Genomic DNA, 15,051 nt, shown 5'->3' with positions numbered 1-15,051 from the left:
TTGTTGTGAATTTCTTGGCTGTTGGCGACTGACTCGCAGGGCCTCTGAACAGAAGTACACTGGTGTGACTGAGCACCTCAATGGCAGCTTCCCTCAGCAAGTGGACCTTGACCTGTACCTAGGCATTTACGCAGGTGAAGCTCGCTGAGCTCTCATTGCTCTTTGTGTATTTTGAATGCTGCAGTCATTCATTGAGCAGATCCACAGTTCTTTGGCTGTGGCCCAGGGCCTTCAAGGCCCAATTTATGTTTACATGGGTCTCAGCTGTACAGTCAGATAGGAGTGCTTTTCTTTCCTTTCTGCTCCTCTATTCCCTCAGTTATCTTCTTGTTTCTCTCAGCCTCTTCATTTTTTCAGGTTTTGTGCTCTCAGCAGTAAAACATAGAAAATGCATACAAGATAAAAAAAGATACCTGTATGATTCATAATGTCAACATAAATAGATATTACTTTGAAAGAGGTGCATAGGTAGGATTGTTCTGCATTGATATATAAATCATTTATTTCATGACTTTTTTAGTGAATAGTACTCAGACATAACAAAAACAAAACTATAAACAATACTAATAATATAATAAATAATACATATATTAGAAATGCGATTTTTTTGTTACCATCATTATTATTGATACCACTATTACTACTAATGATAATATCAAAGTACACTATTTATTCAGTGTAAGTCTAATTGGGTCTATTTTAAAAAGAGGTTTGGCACAAAATGAGTAAAACATGCAAAAAAACTAAATAAAACAATGTCTAATAAAACACAAAATAACTCTAGCTAATATTCAGTATAAGTAACTTATCAGAAAAACCATGTGCAAAGAAGTATTAATACCAAAAACTTTGACCTTGACCCAGATAATCCTGGCTTACTCCATTAAAGTGGACTAAAACCAGTTCTGTTATTTTCAAGATTTTTATTGAAGGAAGCAGGCACTATTGATAGCTGTTTCACAATATTCCCTTCTGACTCTTATGACAGACATCTGAAAAAAATCCCTGCACCAGGAGTGTAAACATTCAGTGTGTAAGATTATGGACAAACTGCCATGAATATTTAGCAGCAGCATGAAGAGAACAGTGATGTACATGATTTTCACGTCCAGTAATAAATTGTGTTACCAAAGCTATTTATATTAAAAGACAAAAGTAGAGGTCCTAATGTAAACCTTGGAGAAACACCTTATGTTGGTGGGTAAAAATGTAAAGGACCTGACAGTGTGTCCAACATGCCACCAGATAAAAAATATGCTGGGTTATAAACATTCCCTGGCAGCTTTATAGGGTAGACCTAGCTCATTTGTCGACCTCATATTTTGCTGGATGTAGCCATCAGAAGGGATGGAAACAGAGAGCAACAATTGAGAATCACTGGACCACACAATCCTTTTCTAATCTGTTTTTGTCCAGTTTTTGTTGATTGCAATCTATAGGGTCAGTTTCCTGTTCTTCACCAAGAGACAGCACCTTCTGCTTCTCACTTAGAATTAATCTGTCCATTCTTGTCTGGCATCAACAAGTAATTTTGATCCTTCACAACTGCAATGATTGGATATTTTCTATTTTTCAAATAGTTCTCTGTAACCTTGAAAATTCCCAGTAGATCAGCAGTTGTTGAAATACTAAGACCAGTCCGTCTTGCAACCAAATACCTTGACTAAAGGCACCTAAATCCCCTGTCCTCCATATTCTTATGTTGGTCTGAACTTCAGCAAGTTGTCTTCTCTGCCCCTGGATACCTAAATGCATATGATTGACTGGTTTGCTACTTGTGCTAACAAGCAATTTAACAAATTTATCTCATAACGAGTTGTTTATTGATCACATCCAGAAATACCAGCATTTCTTACCACACAACCAAATTATATTAAATCAAAGTCATACTTTTATTACTATGAAAAGCAATCAAATATTAGGTATCCTCACATATACTCACACATTTCACTAACAAATTTATCTGCCATAAAATATTCAAAACTCTATTAATACACCATATGAGAAAAATCCTATTTTACTTTAATCATTCTGTAATACATTTCACATATTTCTTCTTTGTGTTTTTTTTTTTTTTTTTTCAGCTTTAACAGTCACTTCAGTTGTGTTGGGCTTCATTCGCAGTTTGGTTTTCTTCAATGTCCTGGTGAAGTCTGCACAAACCCTTCACAACAACATGTTCAGGGCCATTCTACGGACTTCCATCCACTTTTTTGATACCAACCCAATCGGTAAGCAGACATACAAGTGAAGCTCTAATTTCTGTTTCGGCATGATGAATTTGAACGATGAAATGATCAGGAGTCGAGAACATTGAGCGCTGCTGTTATGCATCACCACTAGAGGGCAGACTGCTACCTTTCTGCGACATGGCTTCTGTTCCACTTTAAAACACCTACCAGCTCTCCCTTCATCTTTCTTGTTTGTCATGACTGTTAAGTTTTTATATGATGTAATCTTTTCAATTTAAAATGTTAGCCTGAAAAATAGGGGCTTTCGCTCCCCATAGAGTTTATGTTGTTTCTTTTTTAATGTTTAGCTTAACAAATAACTTAAATTAATGTTTATTAAAAAAATCCCAAACTTCTCTGTAGAAAAATATAATTGCAATTTGTTGTCATTTTATTAGATTAAATTCTTATTGTGAGGCTGATCTAGCTTCACAAATATTACACTAAATCTACATTCTTGTGAGAAGATTTAAGATTTTTCAGCATGTAAAGTATTTAAAACTACAAGCGAGAGCATTATCATCTTTACTGTGAGGTTTTACAAAAGAGCAAAGAGCTAGATTGAGTAAACACTGTTTGCAGAACAGTAGAGCTTAGACAATGTAGGGTTTGGATTGGAGCTGTACAAATACAGACATATTTGTCTGTATTTGTGCACCGTGTCAGACATTTTTATCATTTCGTTAGCTTTTGTGTGGACTGCTGCTGGTTCACTGGAGTGGGCAGACAGGGGTGATATAAAAAGTGAGTAAACAATGTAAATAAGTCAGAAAGGCACCTGTTTTTCTTTATATAAAAAACATGTTTTTGCCTATTGTTTATAATTTGCCCTACATTTTTTTTCCCAAGAATAATTTAAGACCTCTTTTAATTAGGTTAAGGAATATTACCGCAGGCTGTCACTCAAATCCAAAGTCAACTATCAAGTGGCCCACTTTGATAACTTCAGTTTTTTCTGTTGCATTGTTCACCTGTCAGGAGATAATTACGCAGCCTAATCTCCTCATAGTGACATGGGTGTACAGCACAATCGGGTCGGGTGGGAATTCTCCACAAGAAGGGCAACTTGTATCTGTATAATGAGTCATAATAAGCCCGTAACACAAATCTAAATATGATTTGAGGGTGTTCTGCACCTTGCGGTTTCCACTGGCATTAGAGGTGGGTGTATAAGCGCGAAAGCTTTTCCCATTGCAGCGCTGCGTATGGAGAGAACCCGGCACGTCTTAATCTTTCAGTTTTGTTTTTCAGCTACTGCTGTTTGCATTACGCATCGGACTGCCTGACCCGCTTATCTGGGTGTGCCTTGCTCAGTAATCTTTACAACACTGAGGAGAGCAAACACTTCGAATAATGTAATGATCTGTTTAATAGAGCAGCAAAGGAGAGGCTTAACAGACACAATCTGATTGCTGTTGTACTGTTATCTGTAGGCCATTGTGTGGCCAGTCCAGTTGTCACAACTTGGCCTCCAAACTGGCAAACAGCACTTATGTTTGACTGGATTGATTGGTAACTGTCTTAGCATTTACCAGAAATAAAATTGAAATTAAATAGCTGTTAATAATTATACACTATATTATAAATTATTGTCACATTAGAAAAAAAACAGAAGTTATTGGATGTTTCTTCTGCAGTTGTTCTTTATTTTTCCTTCTCTAGACAGTTGCTGTCATTTTCCTCCCAATGTTTTGCCACTGTCTGAATATTCTTTTCACTCACACAATAACTGTCACTTCCATCACCTTTTCCGCATTCACTGCTCTCGCAATAAGTCTCTGCAATTTGTAACTGTGCATCTGTGGAGGATTTGACAGCTGTTTACACGTGTAAGTGATAGGTGTGTTGCTGCCACTGGAAAAAGGCCTTGTGTTTGATAGCGGCCCTCTGAGTTAAAGGTTACCATTGTGAGTGCCGCTGCATAAAGGTGCTTTTTGTTATTTTGTGGAAGTATGTTACAACAACAGAAAACATCTATTGTGAGGTAGGATTGACAAAGAAGCACTTTAGCTGTACCTGCTAAAATAATTTGCACCTTTTGACTCCATCTGTGGTTTTTCTAATGGTTGGATTAAAAACCCAAATGCAGTTATACTGCTAAACCAGCCTTGGGTCCTGGGAAAATCCAGACATTAGTTGATTTAACACAACATAGTTAGATTATGGGCTGGATTTAGGACTGTAGGTTAGGATACCAGGTTAGATTTTCATCGCCTAAAATATTTTACTATTAAAATTATTTTTTTTGATACAGGTTTACAAGTTAGTTGACCAACGTTCCCTTGATCTGCTCTAAAAAGAGTGTAGGTCAAAAGCTAAAATAAATCATATTTTGTCCTATTTATTAAAAAGACCAAAATCAGAAGTAGCCATTATTGTTGGAGACTGACATATTTTTGTTATTGTTTAGTTAAAGCCAGTTGAAGCTTGGTTGTATAACTAGGAATAATCTTATTGTTCTTTCATGACTTTTACTGCTACTAAAGAACCTACAACACCTTTTTTTATTTTATTTTTGTGTTTTTGTCTTTAAAAACTATAAGTCAAACCTAAAAGTAAAACTGAAATCAGTATTGGCAAGGACAAGGATCATTTGCACATCTCTGATTTTTATTTTTAGTTTACCTATACATTAAAAAATTTATAGATAATAAAGTACAACAACCACATAACGTCTGCATTTGATCTGTGTCTACTGACAAGTTATACTTTTTTATTTGACAAGTCATTTCCAGGGCATTCAACAATTACTTTTAAAACTTGTTCTATGTTTGCATCAAAACCTTCCAAGTTCAGAAATTTGTCAATCTTGGAACATTTGAGTACAGTGTGTTAAAAGGTGCAAAATTTGACTTTATAACTAGTTCTTTTGTTAAAATTTTAATATGAACCTTTTCACTGGGTAGTTTGAAAAAAATATCTTGCGATCACTTGTTTGTTGAAGTGCAAATTCTCAGGATCCCTGCTGAAAAAGAAAACTTCAGAATAAAATTTTTGACTTATAGTATTTCTGGTAACTACTGTATGTAACAGTTACATGGTTTCAACTTTTGATATAAAAAGACACGTTTAATTAAATTTATTTTGTATTTTTATTTTTTAAAGTACCTAATCATACTGAAAATCATCTCAGTTGATACTTGAGCACTTACTTTTCTAAGTTGAGTGAAAACTGGTGTGTTTTTACTTACCAGCAAAAACACACTGGTGTTTTTACTGGTGAGTATTTTGATTCTGCAAAACACATAGCTTTTCATGTGCATTTGACACAAACTATTATGGCAGTTAATAAAAACGATTCAAATAATTTTACATTATTTTTAAAATGCACTTACTGAATATGATTTACTTAAAAAAGGTTCAAGAAGAATGCCTATTTTTGACATTCCACAATGTTGTTCATTGCTATTTTAATTGCAATGAATATGCACCACCTTTTGGCTGAATAACAGGACTAGTATCAGTCAATTAAGTGATTATTATTTACTTTCACCATTTTAGGTTAAAGTGGTGATATTACATATTTATAGAGTGTATTAGCTTACCTACCAAGCAGATAAAAAGCTGATATTCTAAGTCAACAAACAAAATCTTTATTGTGAACTAAAGTAATTGACATTAGCAATATTATATAGCATAATTTTACCATCTTACCATTTCATATTTCATCCTGTGAAAAATCTTCAATTACTTGAAGATTTTTTACTTCAAGTAAAAATTTTACTTTGCTCATTTCTTTCCATTTTTCAAAATGGTGATACTTGAAGAATGATATACTGTAGCTCCTTTTCTCTTCTGAAGCTTAACAAGCTGTTTTTGACTAAATGTTTGGTTTAATCTGTGCAAATTCGGTTTCAACAGCATTAACCCAACATTTGGATTAAACACAGCTGTTTTTATTGTTTGTGTTTACTTTATGACCAATTATTTGGTCAAGGTGTAAATAATGAACATTGCTAGCATAAGCATCCACTAGCTAATTTTATCACCAGGCTAATTTAATCACCACCTAACCTTTGGAGTGAACTAATGTCATTAGCACAACTTAATAGAATAATTTTAGCATCTTAACATTTTATATTTCATCCTGTGAAATAGGTTCAATGAAGTTGTGTCATCCAGCAAAATGGCTTTTTGGGAATAATGATCATAATGTTTCTCCCTTTTAACAACAAACTGGATCACAATTTTTGACGTAATGTTTGATTTAGATTACCTTCTAATCTAACAGTATAACCCCAGCATTTGGATTAAAGAAATAACCCAACGGTTTTAAATGTGCCTTCATTGACTTCATGGGCAATTGTCTTGTCAGTGTGTGAATGTTAATCATACGTGGCTAACACTATATAGTTAGCAGATAAAAGGCCAACACTACCTGAACAAACACTTTCTTTAGAGTGAACTAAAATCGTAAAGACAACCCACTCACACCGTCATCATTCACTAGGCCTATATGTTTACCATTCCGTTTTTCATCTTACCTAATCTGTCCAACAGCATAAACCTGTCATTTGGGTTAACAAAGTAAACCAGCAGGTTTTTTTGGTGCGTATGCAAATTTCTCTAGATTTAAGTATTGCTGTTGCCCAAATGTAGTCATACTATCTTATTACGGCTGTTCATCCAAATGCAGTTAGAGCTGCACAGACAGCAGTGAATGTGTCAAGCTAATGTTGATCCCTGTAATTTGGTGTCATTGAGTGGGCTAATCCCCTCAGAGACTGCAGGCCGAGGCTTCAGCTCATCAACACAGTCAAGGAGTGGAGTTTCAGTCAACACACACACACATACATCAGCATCTCCTGTTCCCATTTCGCATCAGCATGGTGGGCCATCTCAGAGCTGGGTGTCACTCAGTTACTGTTGACGCAGGGAACATTAGATCTTCTGTGGGCAGAGCTGTGAGATTCTAATTGTGTCTACAGAGGCAGTGTTTTTAATGTCTGTATTTCAGGTCTGGAATGCAAGAGTGTTAAGAGTGAAGTGAAGGAAGTACTGCAGAGAGGATGATGATATCGAAGTGTGTAAATTGAATGTGGAGATGGAGCCGCGCGTGTGTGTGCAGCATGGCTGATAGGGCTCCCCCTCGCTCGGCACTTCCACTATTTAATTGCATGAAAGGAAAGGAGAGGAGATTGCAGGAGCCTGGCGGTGTGAGCGAAGAGAATGGATTTAGAATGTATTAGTATTGGCAGCAAGGCGCCGGCGGTGGGAGGCTGCCCCAGGCCTGTGGGCCCTTCATGGAAGTGCAGGTGAGCTGTGCCACCTCCAGCCTTGGCAGCCCCCTCCCTGGTATTACTTTATTATCACACTCTGCTCACTGAAAAGCCCCTCCAACTGCACTGGGGCCCACACATGGAGCGGCTCTGAGTCGTCGCCTTATCTTGATGTTTACAGGGAACAGCGATTTGCTACACAGCCCCACTCGAGCCGGACCCCACTGTTCCACTTCTTTAAAAGTGATTGGGGGCCCTGCTCACCTAATATCTCCACCTTAAGAGGCCACCTTCATTGGGAGCGCTTGATATTTTCTGAGCCTGAAAAGTGGTGCAAATCACCCTTGGAGTCTTAAAGCATGAGAAATTGTTTGATACTAATGCTGCTGATATCCTGAAATGTCTATACCCCACTCTACACAATAGGTGATATTGTTGACAACCACCCAGAGTGATTGAAGCCACTGTCCCATGCTGATCTTACCTCATAGGCATTTCCATGCAGTGAATGTCTTTGTGTAACTACATCACTGTAATGTATCCCCTCCATAGTCTGGACAGAGAGAGAAGGGTTTTTGCCTCATCCCCAGTAAAAACTCTCTGTTAACTGAGCCGCTTGTCAAACAGCTGATACCCGTCTGACGCTGGATGCTCCAACACCCTCCAAGCATGGTATGATGTAACCCAGAGAAACCAATCCTGTTTTTTTTTTCTTTGGCATTGTTTGTCAGATATGCATGGATTTAGGTCATTTATGGCTCAGACAGTAAAATTACATAAAATATTATTGAATATATTTAACAAACACAGTTTGACAAGTCCTCCTCCTGTTCCCAGATGAAAAGCAGCAGTATCTTACATTGGTGTGGTAGCAGCTCTACCCCCTTGCTTGCTTGAACCCTCCCCTCGGGATGTCTGTATGCTAAAGGGGCACTCACACTGTGAATAAGATTAGTCTGCCTCTAAGTGTACAACATGCTTACGCCACTTGACTTTGAATCAGTGTTGATTTGGAGCATTGCTGGGTTGTTGCGGGGAATAATGCTCTGGCTGGGTTTATGCAATGGCTGTTATGGGGAGCCCGGCCTCGTCTGCATGCATGTTTTTTAGGCGGGAGCGGCGTTTTGGATAAAGCTGTAAGCTGCTTATGGCCGTGGAGAGAGGTGATTACAGGGCCCTCCTCCATAGGACTGACTGGAAGCTGGGAGGCAACTTTTAGGTCAGCGATGCCATGGTTTTACCATGCCTATGTAGTACCATGCCACCACATCCTGCTAGTGTGCCACCCTGCTTCTCCTCACATCCTACACTGTTGAATGCCATGTAGTCACCTTTTTTGTAAATTTAGATTTTCAAATCAGTTTCAGTAAATTCATTGCAAAATATAAATTTGCAATATTCTCAGACAACTTAAGGTGTTAATAATACTTGAATATACATTTTTACTCAAGTGCATTAAAACTTCAGTTTTCTACCAGGATGTAAACCTGCATTTGCACACTGTAGTATGGTGCTGTGAGTTGCTTTTGGAGTAAAGGTTTCTTCCTTATTGATTGGCCTTTCAGCTCATCTCAGTCAATGACTCATTTCAGTGTGGGTAATGAAACTATCTTGCCAGCTTTTGCGAGCATTTGAACAAAAGGTCTTTTGCTTTTGCAGGGTGGCACACTACCAGAATGAAACACAAAATAGTTTCATTTTGTGACTTTCATTGATGTTTGGTACATCTGGAAATTGTACCAAAAGTCTGAGTCAGACTTGTGGAGATCTACAATTCCCTTCCCTTTCCTGATTTGCATTAATTCTTCCATGATGTCAAACATGTAATGTACTGTATATGTTGCATAATATACATCCACAATTAACTCAAGAGCTCAGAAGCTTGGAAATCCACAACATTTTCATATAGGCTTTTTCAAATTTCCCAAGGCATAGCAATCTCAATGTATGCGAAAGTCTAGCTTTAAAAGGTAGTTTGATAAGGAGACATCATAGCTGTAGAGCAGGACCAGCAGAGAGAGGAGGGCAAGGTTCAAATCATCTTTTTTATTGATCATAATGAGCAAGGATCATATCACAGAGCAGACTTCTCTGTCTGTGGCTTGCTAACCATATGTCCAGACAGAGATTTAGAGGAGATGCAAAAACAAATGAAGTGGATAAGCAGTGCTTGCCAATTACTGATTGTGCCGTCCACAACTTGTCACTGTGGGATATTTTTTTCTGCTGTCTGTAAATTGAGCTGTCAGCATGTCAGGACAGTCATTAGTCTGTCATTCATGTTCAGTCAGAGAGCTCTTCAGATTTGTTGCAAAACTGACAGCAACTAGTGATCCTTCCTGTCCACAGTGTCACCGTCCTCAACAAATCTTTGAAGATATTTGAATGATATTGGTTTGAAGACATAATTTACTTTAGGGATAAATAAAATACTTTTAAATTGGATTGAATTGAGTTGAATTCTGTTACTTAGTAATCCTAAATTACCTAAGTAGGAAAAGTTTAGTCTGATTTAATGTCAGAAGGTGAGAAAAAATGTCTATAAAGTGTGTAAATATCTGATTTCAATTGTGTATGTTTGACCAAAAAAGATTCATTTTCAGATGTATATTGAAACAATATGACATAACTATGGAGTTACAATTTTTGGGGAATATACAAAGCTGCCTCAGTCCTGTTCTGTTATTGCCACATTCTGTTGTCTACCTCTCAGTTTATCTGCATCCTTTAGAGACAGAGTGAATAGGTTGTACGAAATGCACTGCAGGGATTGACCCTGCAGTAAACTCTGTGTGAAAGCACCTGGAAGTGTAATCGTGTGTACCGCGGGATCAGAATAAGGTAGCAAAGTTGCTAAAGGGATAACAATGAAAGGGCTGCCACTGCACCTGCAGAGTGCCGACCAAAATAATGAACACCTGAGCAGATTGGAGGCAACTCAATTAATGTCACTGACACTGCCAGTTGGAGCATAAAGGCAGGTACGCAGCTTCTGTTGCCCTTTTGTTTGCTAACAAAAGGCTCCCTCACATGTTCATCCAAGAGTAGGCCAGTCTTTATGAAATGATGCCCAAATAATGATTCATTGTTTAAAGTAGACAGGGTGAATGCTTTTCATCTCAGTCTCTCAGCTCTGTGCTGTTGAATCTGAGGTGAATATTGAAACGGATCCTCTGTTGAAATGAAAAAAAAAAAAAGTGTAACTTTGAATGGATTGAACATAATTGCTTTTGACCTACATTTGTAGTTCAAACTGCAAAATTAGGGTATAGGTGAAAATTCACCTTTTTTCCAGACATGGATGTTTATTTGAGCAGCTTTTTGAAAAATATCCAGTACTTCTGGCTTTGTCTGATTCTTTTTGCTTTTGTTTTGTTTTCCAGGGAGAATTCTCAACAGGTTTTCGAAGGACATTGGCTACTTAGACTCTCTTCTTCCATGGACGTTTGTGGACTTTACCCAGGTGAGTCGCACCTCGGCAGGTCTGGTTGACGGTGCTGCGGTGCTGGGAGGCCATTTCATGCCTGGCTAAACCTGCTTTGTGGTCCGGGTCCCCTAATCTGGAAACAATTACTGTAGGATTACTCGGCAGCGCAGCCCAGCGCCTGCACAGATTTAATAAAAAGTGTGCACACAGGCTCAGGGCGTGGCTCCCTCTGTGTGACACAAGTCTTCAAAAAATGTGTATGGAGACTAAAAGTTATTGGGTGAAAGAGGATCAGAAAAGAAATAAAGCGTCATGATGATAGAGAGAAACATTAGGGAGCCGTGGAGGGCAAACAAGGATGGTGTATTGAGTGAAGATAACTATAGCAGGATGTAGAGGAGGTGTTTGTGGAAGAGATCCATAAAAGGACTTTCCCTTCTGAGCACAGTTTTCTTACTTGTTTACAGTCTTCTTGGCCCAGTAGCAAACGGCCACCCTAGAGCACAACCCGGTTGGGTTACCAAATGCGACCCCGCCACCGTGACAGCCATCTCCCACGAAAGCCTGCGGAGATGAGCTAGCTCATGCACCTAGTGCCACAAAGAAGGGAATGTTTGCCACACAATTCAAGGTAGAGGAGCAGGCGTGGCTCCTTGGTTCAGGCCAAAGAATAGAACAAAGGCGAGCTGAAAATGAATCCCCCCTCCACAATGCCTGAGTGATGTTTGTGGCAGATACCCATCTCGCTGTATACAAAAGCCATCTTAAATGCTGAAAGCACAAAAGATCATATGCACAAAAGAGTTTTGTCTGCAATAGTTCCCCTCATTTTGATAATAAGATGAAGGAAAACAACAACTTTGTAAAGGATGCTTAGGTCCTAAAAGGTCTTAAAAGTTAAGCATATCATGACTGAAGACTATTTTAAATGATAAATTGTTTACTTAAGAGTTTTTTTTGCAGAGATAGTCATGAACTATCTGAAGATAAAAATCAGGAGAAAATCAGAAACTCAATAGTAAAAGTAGAATATAAGGCAGACTGGTGTCAAAACCTGAAAGATTTTAAATGTAATTTTTAGTTGAGAAAAGTAGTGGTTTAGGAGGCCTAGTCTTTCAAGTTGTTTTATTTAAAATACTGATATAATCAATTATTGTTGTCATAGAAAGTCATGTAATTTAGTTAAAGGCAACTTTTTGCCACCTCTTTATTGGAATAGGAACAAAGTGGATAACCTATTGAATGACACAATCAACAACAATAGACATACTGTATGTTAAAGCTGTTGTAGAACAGTCGTCAGTAGGTAATTCTTATCCTTTCAATATCAGAAAAATATTTCCAAAGACAGACATGCCATCCAGATGTTTTTCAGATTTATTCTCACTTAAATTTATTCTATGCATTTTTTTCATATATTTAGAACAAAGCTTTCTAAGAAAAACTATCACTTAAATGAAATGGAGCAAGACCTGACATGGACTGAGTATATAATATGCAAAGTGTTTCAGAAAGGACCAGAAAGTGGTAGGTGATTGTGTTGGTGCACAAAAGTGGCATCATTTGGACAAAGCACCTTTGTTTAGGCTTCTCTCTGCTCTTGTTCAGGTGTCTTTCATTAGGCAGTTTCTAATGCTTCCAGGAAGGAAGATCTGCACTCTTTTTATCACAGAATTAGCTGCTTAGAAAAGCTGCTGATCTTGACTATTGTTGCTCTTTCTCAGAGGGACATTTCCCCATAGTCATTGTCTAAATGGTTGTCAGGGGGGAATAAAGTGAAACTTCATAAACAAAGCCCTAACTGGTTTATCTCTCTCTATGGAGAGAGGCCGCTTCTGTGTGAGGATTTGTGCCTGAGCCTTCCCTCCTTTATGGTGGAGTAAGCACTTCACAGCCCTTCAACACTGCCCCCATAGCTTCCTAACAAGGGGATTCCCTCAAGCTGGTGGAACCTGGTTACACCCCACAGCCCTATTTTTTTTCCACAGGTCTCATTTAGTAGTAATTTAGTATATTGGAGAAAAGACTATTTTCTCTCCTCCTCTTTATGGTCAGGGGACAAAGACAGAAATGTCAATTAAAAACACCTCAGCCTTTGGGGACTGTCAGCTTTTGTTTGGACTTGACCTTTAAATCCTGGGTTGCCTTTATTTTCATAAAGAGGGCAGAGCAGGAGGCCAAGACAATGAGGAGTGAGTGCGGGGGTCTTTGGGTGGAATCTGAGTGAAGGCTCTTGACAAGCTTCCACCATCAACTGTTGGATTTGGTATTGCATTTACACCCCCTGTTTTCTCCAACAACAAAAAAACGGATTTTAATGGAAAATCAGCACACTGTTATTGTCATTCAAGTGTGTCTTGGCTTGGCTTTTGATAGTGCTGAAACATACAGACTGTATACAGACTGTATGTTTGATTGCAGAATCATTGTAGCTTGATTTATTTCAATACACAGTTGCAGTCACAGCCTGTCTGTAATTAGCCACAATTGGAGCCATTGAATTCTGCCTATGTTTAAATGTGCTTTGTGATTCCTGCTCCACTTTGTATCAGCATTGCTACTGTGATGTGCACAGGAATACATCAACATGTTATTCTCAACAACTGTATATAAGAAAGCCATGCAGTGGTTATGCAGGTCTCACTTTTCTCCACATAATCAGTGTGTGCTTTACTCAACAGTTGTGTTCAGTAAAATGTAATTTAATTATTAATTTTATTTAATTATTAATTTATTAAATTAATAAATTTAATTATTAATTATTTAGAGAAAACAGTTGTTCATTTACCTGGCTGACATCAAGTTGTCAAGCTTTTTTAACAAATAGAGATGCTAGAGAGGATTTTCTTAAATAATAAACTTTATAACAGCTGCAGTCACGTTGGTGGTCTGTTTTTTTTATCAGTAAAATTGTTCCTGGCCTTTTTAAGAGCAGTCACCCATTAGGCAATGAATCCAGATGACAAGTCATTATCTACATATGGAGGCCTACTTACTTCCAATCTACTACAAAGGTGTTATTGTCGTCAAAAAGTCTTTATTACATATCTAATTTTAGAAATCTATAGATTTAAAAATGATTAAAACATAGATATTTAAATATATTAAAATATTTTTATAGTAACTAATAGGGATAGAGATAAATTCTCTATTCATAAAGTAAAATAAATGCAGAATTACTGCTTTTTTTTTGGCTCATTGCCCTCCTTAGATTAAGGTTTTAAACTGGACCAGTGGCTTTTGAACTGCCAAACAAATTGTATTAAATGCCAAACATAGCATGGACTCTTATTATTAACTTATTCCTTTAATAACATGTTGTGCTTTAAAGATTCTGTATTTAGTGCAGGGTTTTCCAGTTCAAATTTAACAAGCATAAGTATTGTTAAAATAGAGGTCAACTTTATGTCAAAAAAGAAATAAAATAGCCATTTAGAGGCTGTTAAATCAAAAGTAAACTTCAGCACAAGTTGTTTCATTATTTGTGGAACATGTAAGATTAAAGAAACCCCACAAGTTCACTACAGTTCATAGTATTATAAAACTTTTAACAAAGAACTAAAGATGCATAGAGACCTTTTGGATGATTGTATATTGTTGCTCCCTTTGTATCTCAACTCTCTTTAGTGTCTTTTGTGGGAAATGAGAACTGCTGATGTCACTATGAACCCCGCAGGATGGGATTTCACCAACTTGCTTCTCTGCTTTGCCAGACAGAAGAAGTAAAGAATGCACTGCCTTCAGGGTTATAGGTCATAAAGTGTAGTCTGAGAAAGACAGAAGATGGTTCATTGTAGCATTTCAGATGCAAACACATTTGTTGACAGAAGTGTAAGCAGCCTTGAAATAAATTCATGTTTGATTACATTAGAGTAGTTAAATCTCATATTGCATATTTGTTTAAAAATCAATATTTGAGTTTATATTGATTTTGAAGTTAATTGCTATATTTGTGCTCAGCAATGATCTTATTCAAGATAATTTTATTTTCTTTCATTAAATGCTCTCATTGTATTTTTAACTTCTATTTAGTAATCAATGACTGTTTCCCTAAGGTATAAGTATGAAATGACACAAAGGTTGATTTCTTTTGACCACTAACCTGTAGGCTACGTAAGGACCTATTCTTATCTATCACCTTCCTCAGCAAACAGAACTTCAAGGGATGTAAAAA

At 37.4% G+C, this 15,051-nt stretch overlaps 1 protein-coding gene across 4 annotated transcripts in view; it reads left to right on the top strand.

The window, feature by feature from the left end:
- The window catches only part of LOC116723520 (multidrug resistance-associated protein 4-like), a 47,464-nt gene that overhangs the window by 8,951 nt on the left and 23,462 nt on the right, over positions 1 to 15,051 (top strand). For all 4 annotated transcript variants that reach the window (XR_004339996.1, XM_032568541.1, XM_032568540.1 and 1 more), the window contains exons 18-20: positions 40 to 134; positions 2,085 to 2,231; positions 10,834 to 10,913. Coding sequence is in view for 3 of the 4 variants with exons in the window: in XM_032568541.1 (XP_032424432.1) it covers positions 40 to 134; positions 2,085 to 2,231; positions 10,834 to 10,913 (322 nt within the window). In the remaining variant the exon portion in view is untranslated. The remainder of the gene's footprint in view (positions 1 to 39; positions 135 to 2,084; positions 2,232 to 10,833; positions 10,914 to 15,051) is intronic.

Source organism: Xiphophorus hellerii, chromosome 7 (assembly GCF_003331165.1).
Source record: "Xiphophorus hellerii strain 12219 chromosome 7, Xiphophorus_hellerii-4.1, whole genome shotgun sequence".
Classification (NCBI taxonomy): domain Eukaryota; kingdom Metazoa; phylum Chordata; class Actinopteri; order Cyprinodontiformes; family Poeciliidae; genus Xiphophorus; species Xiphophorus hellerii.
This window is presented reverse-complemented; position numbering and strand designations above follow the sequence as displayed.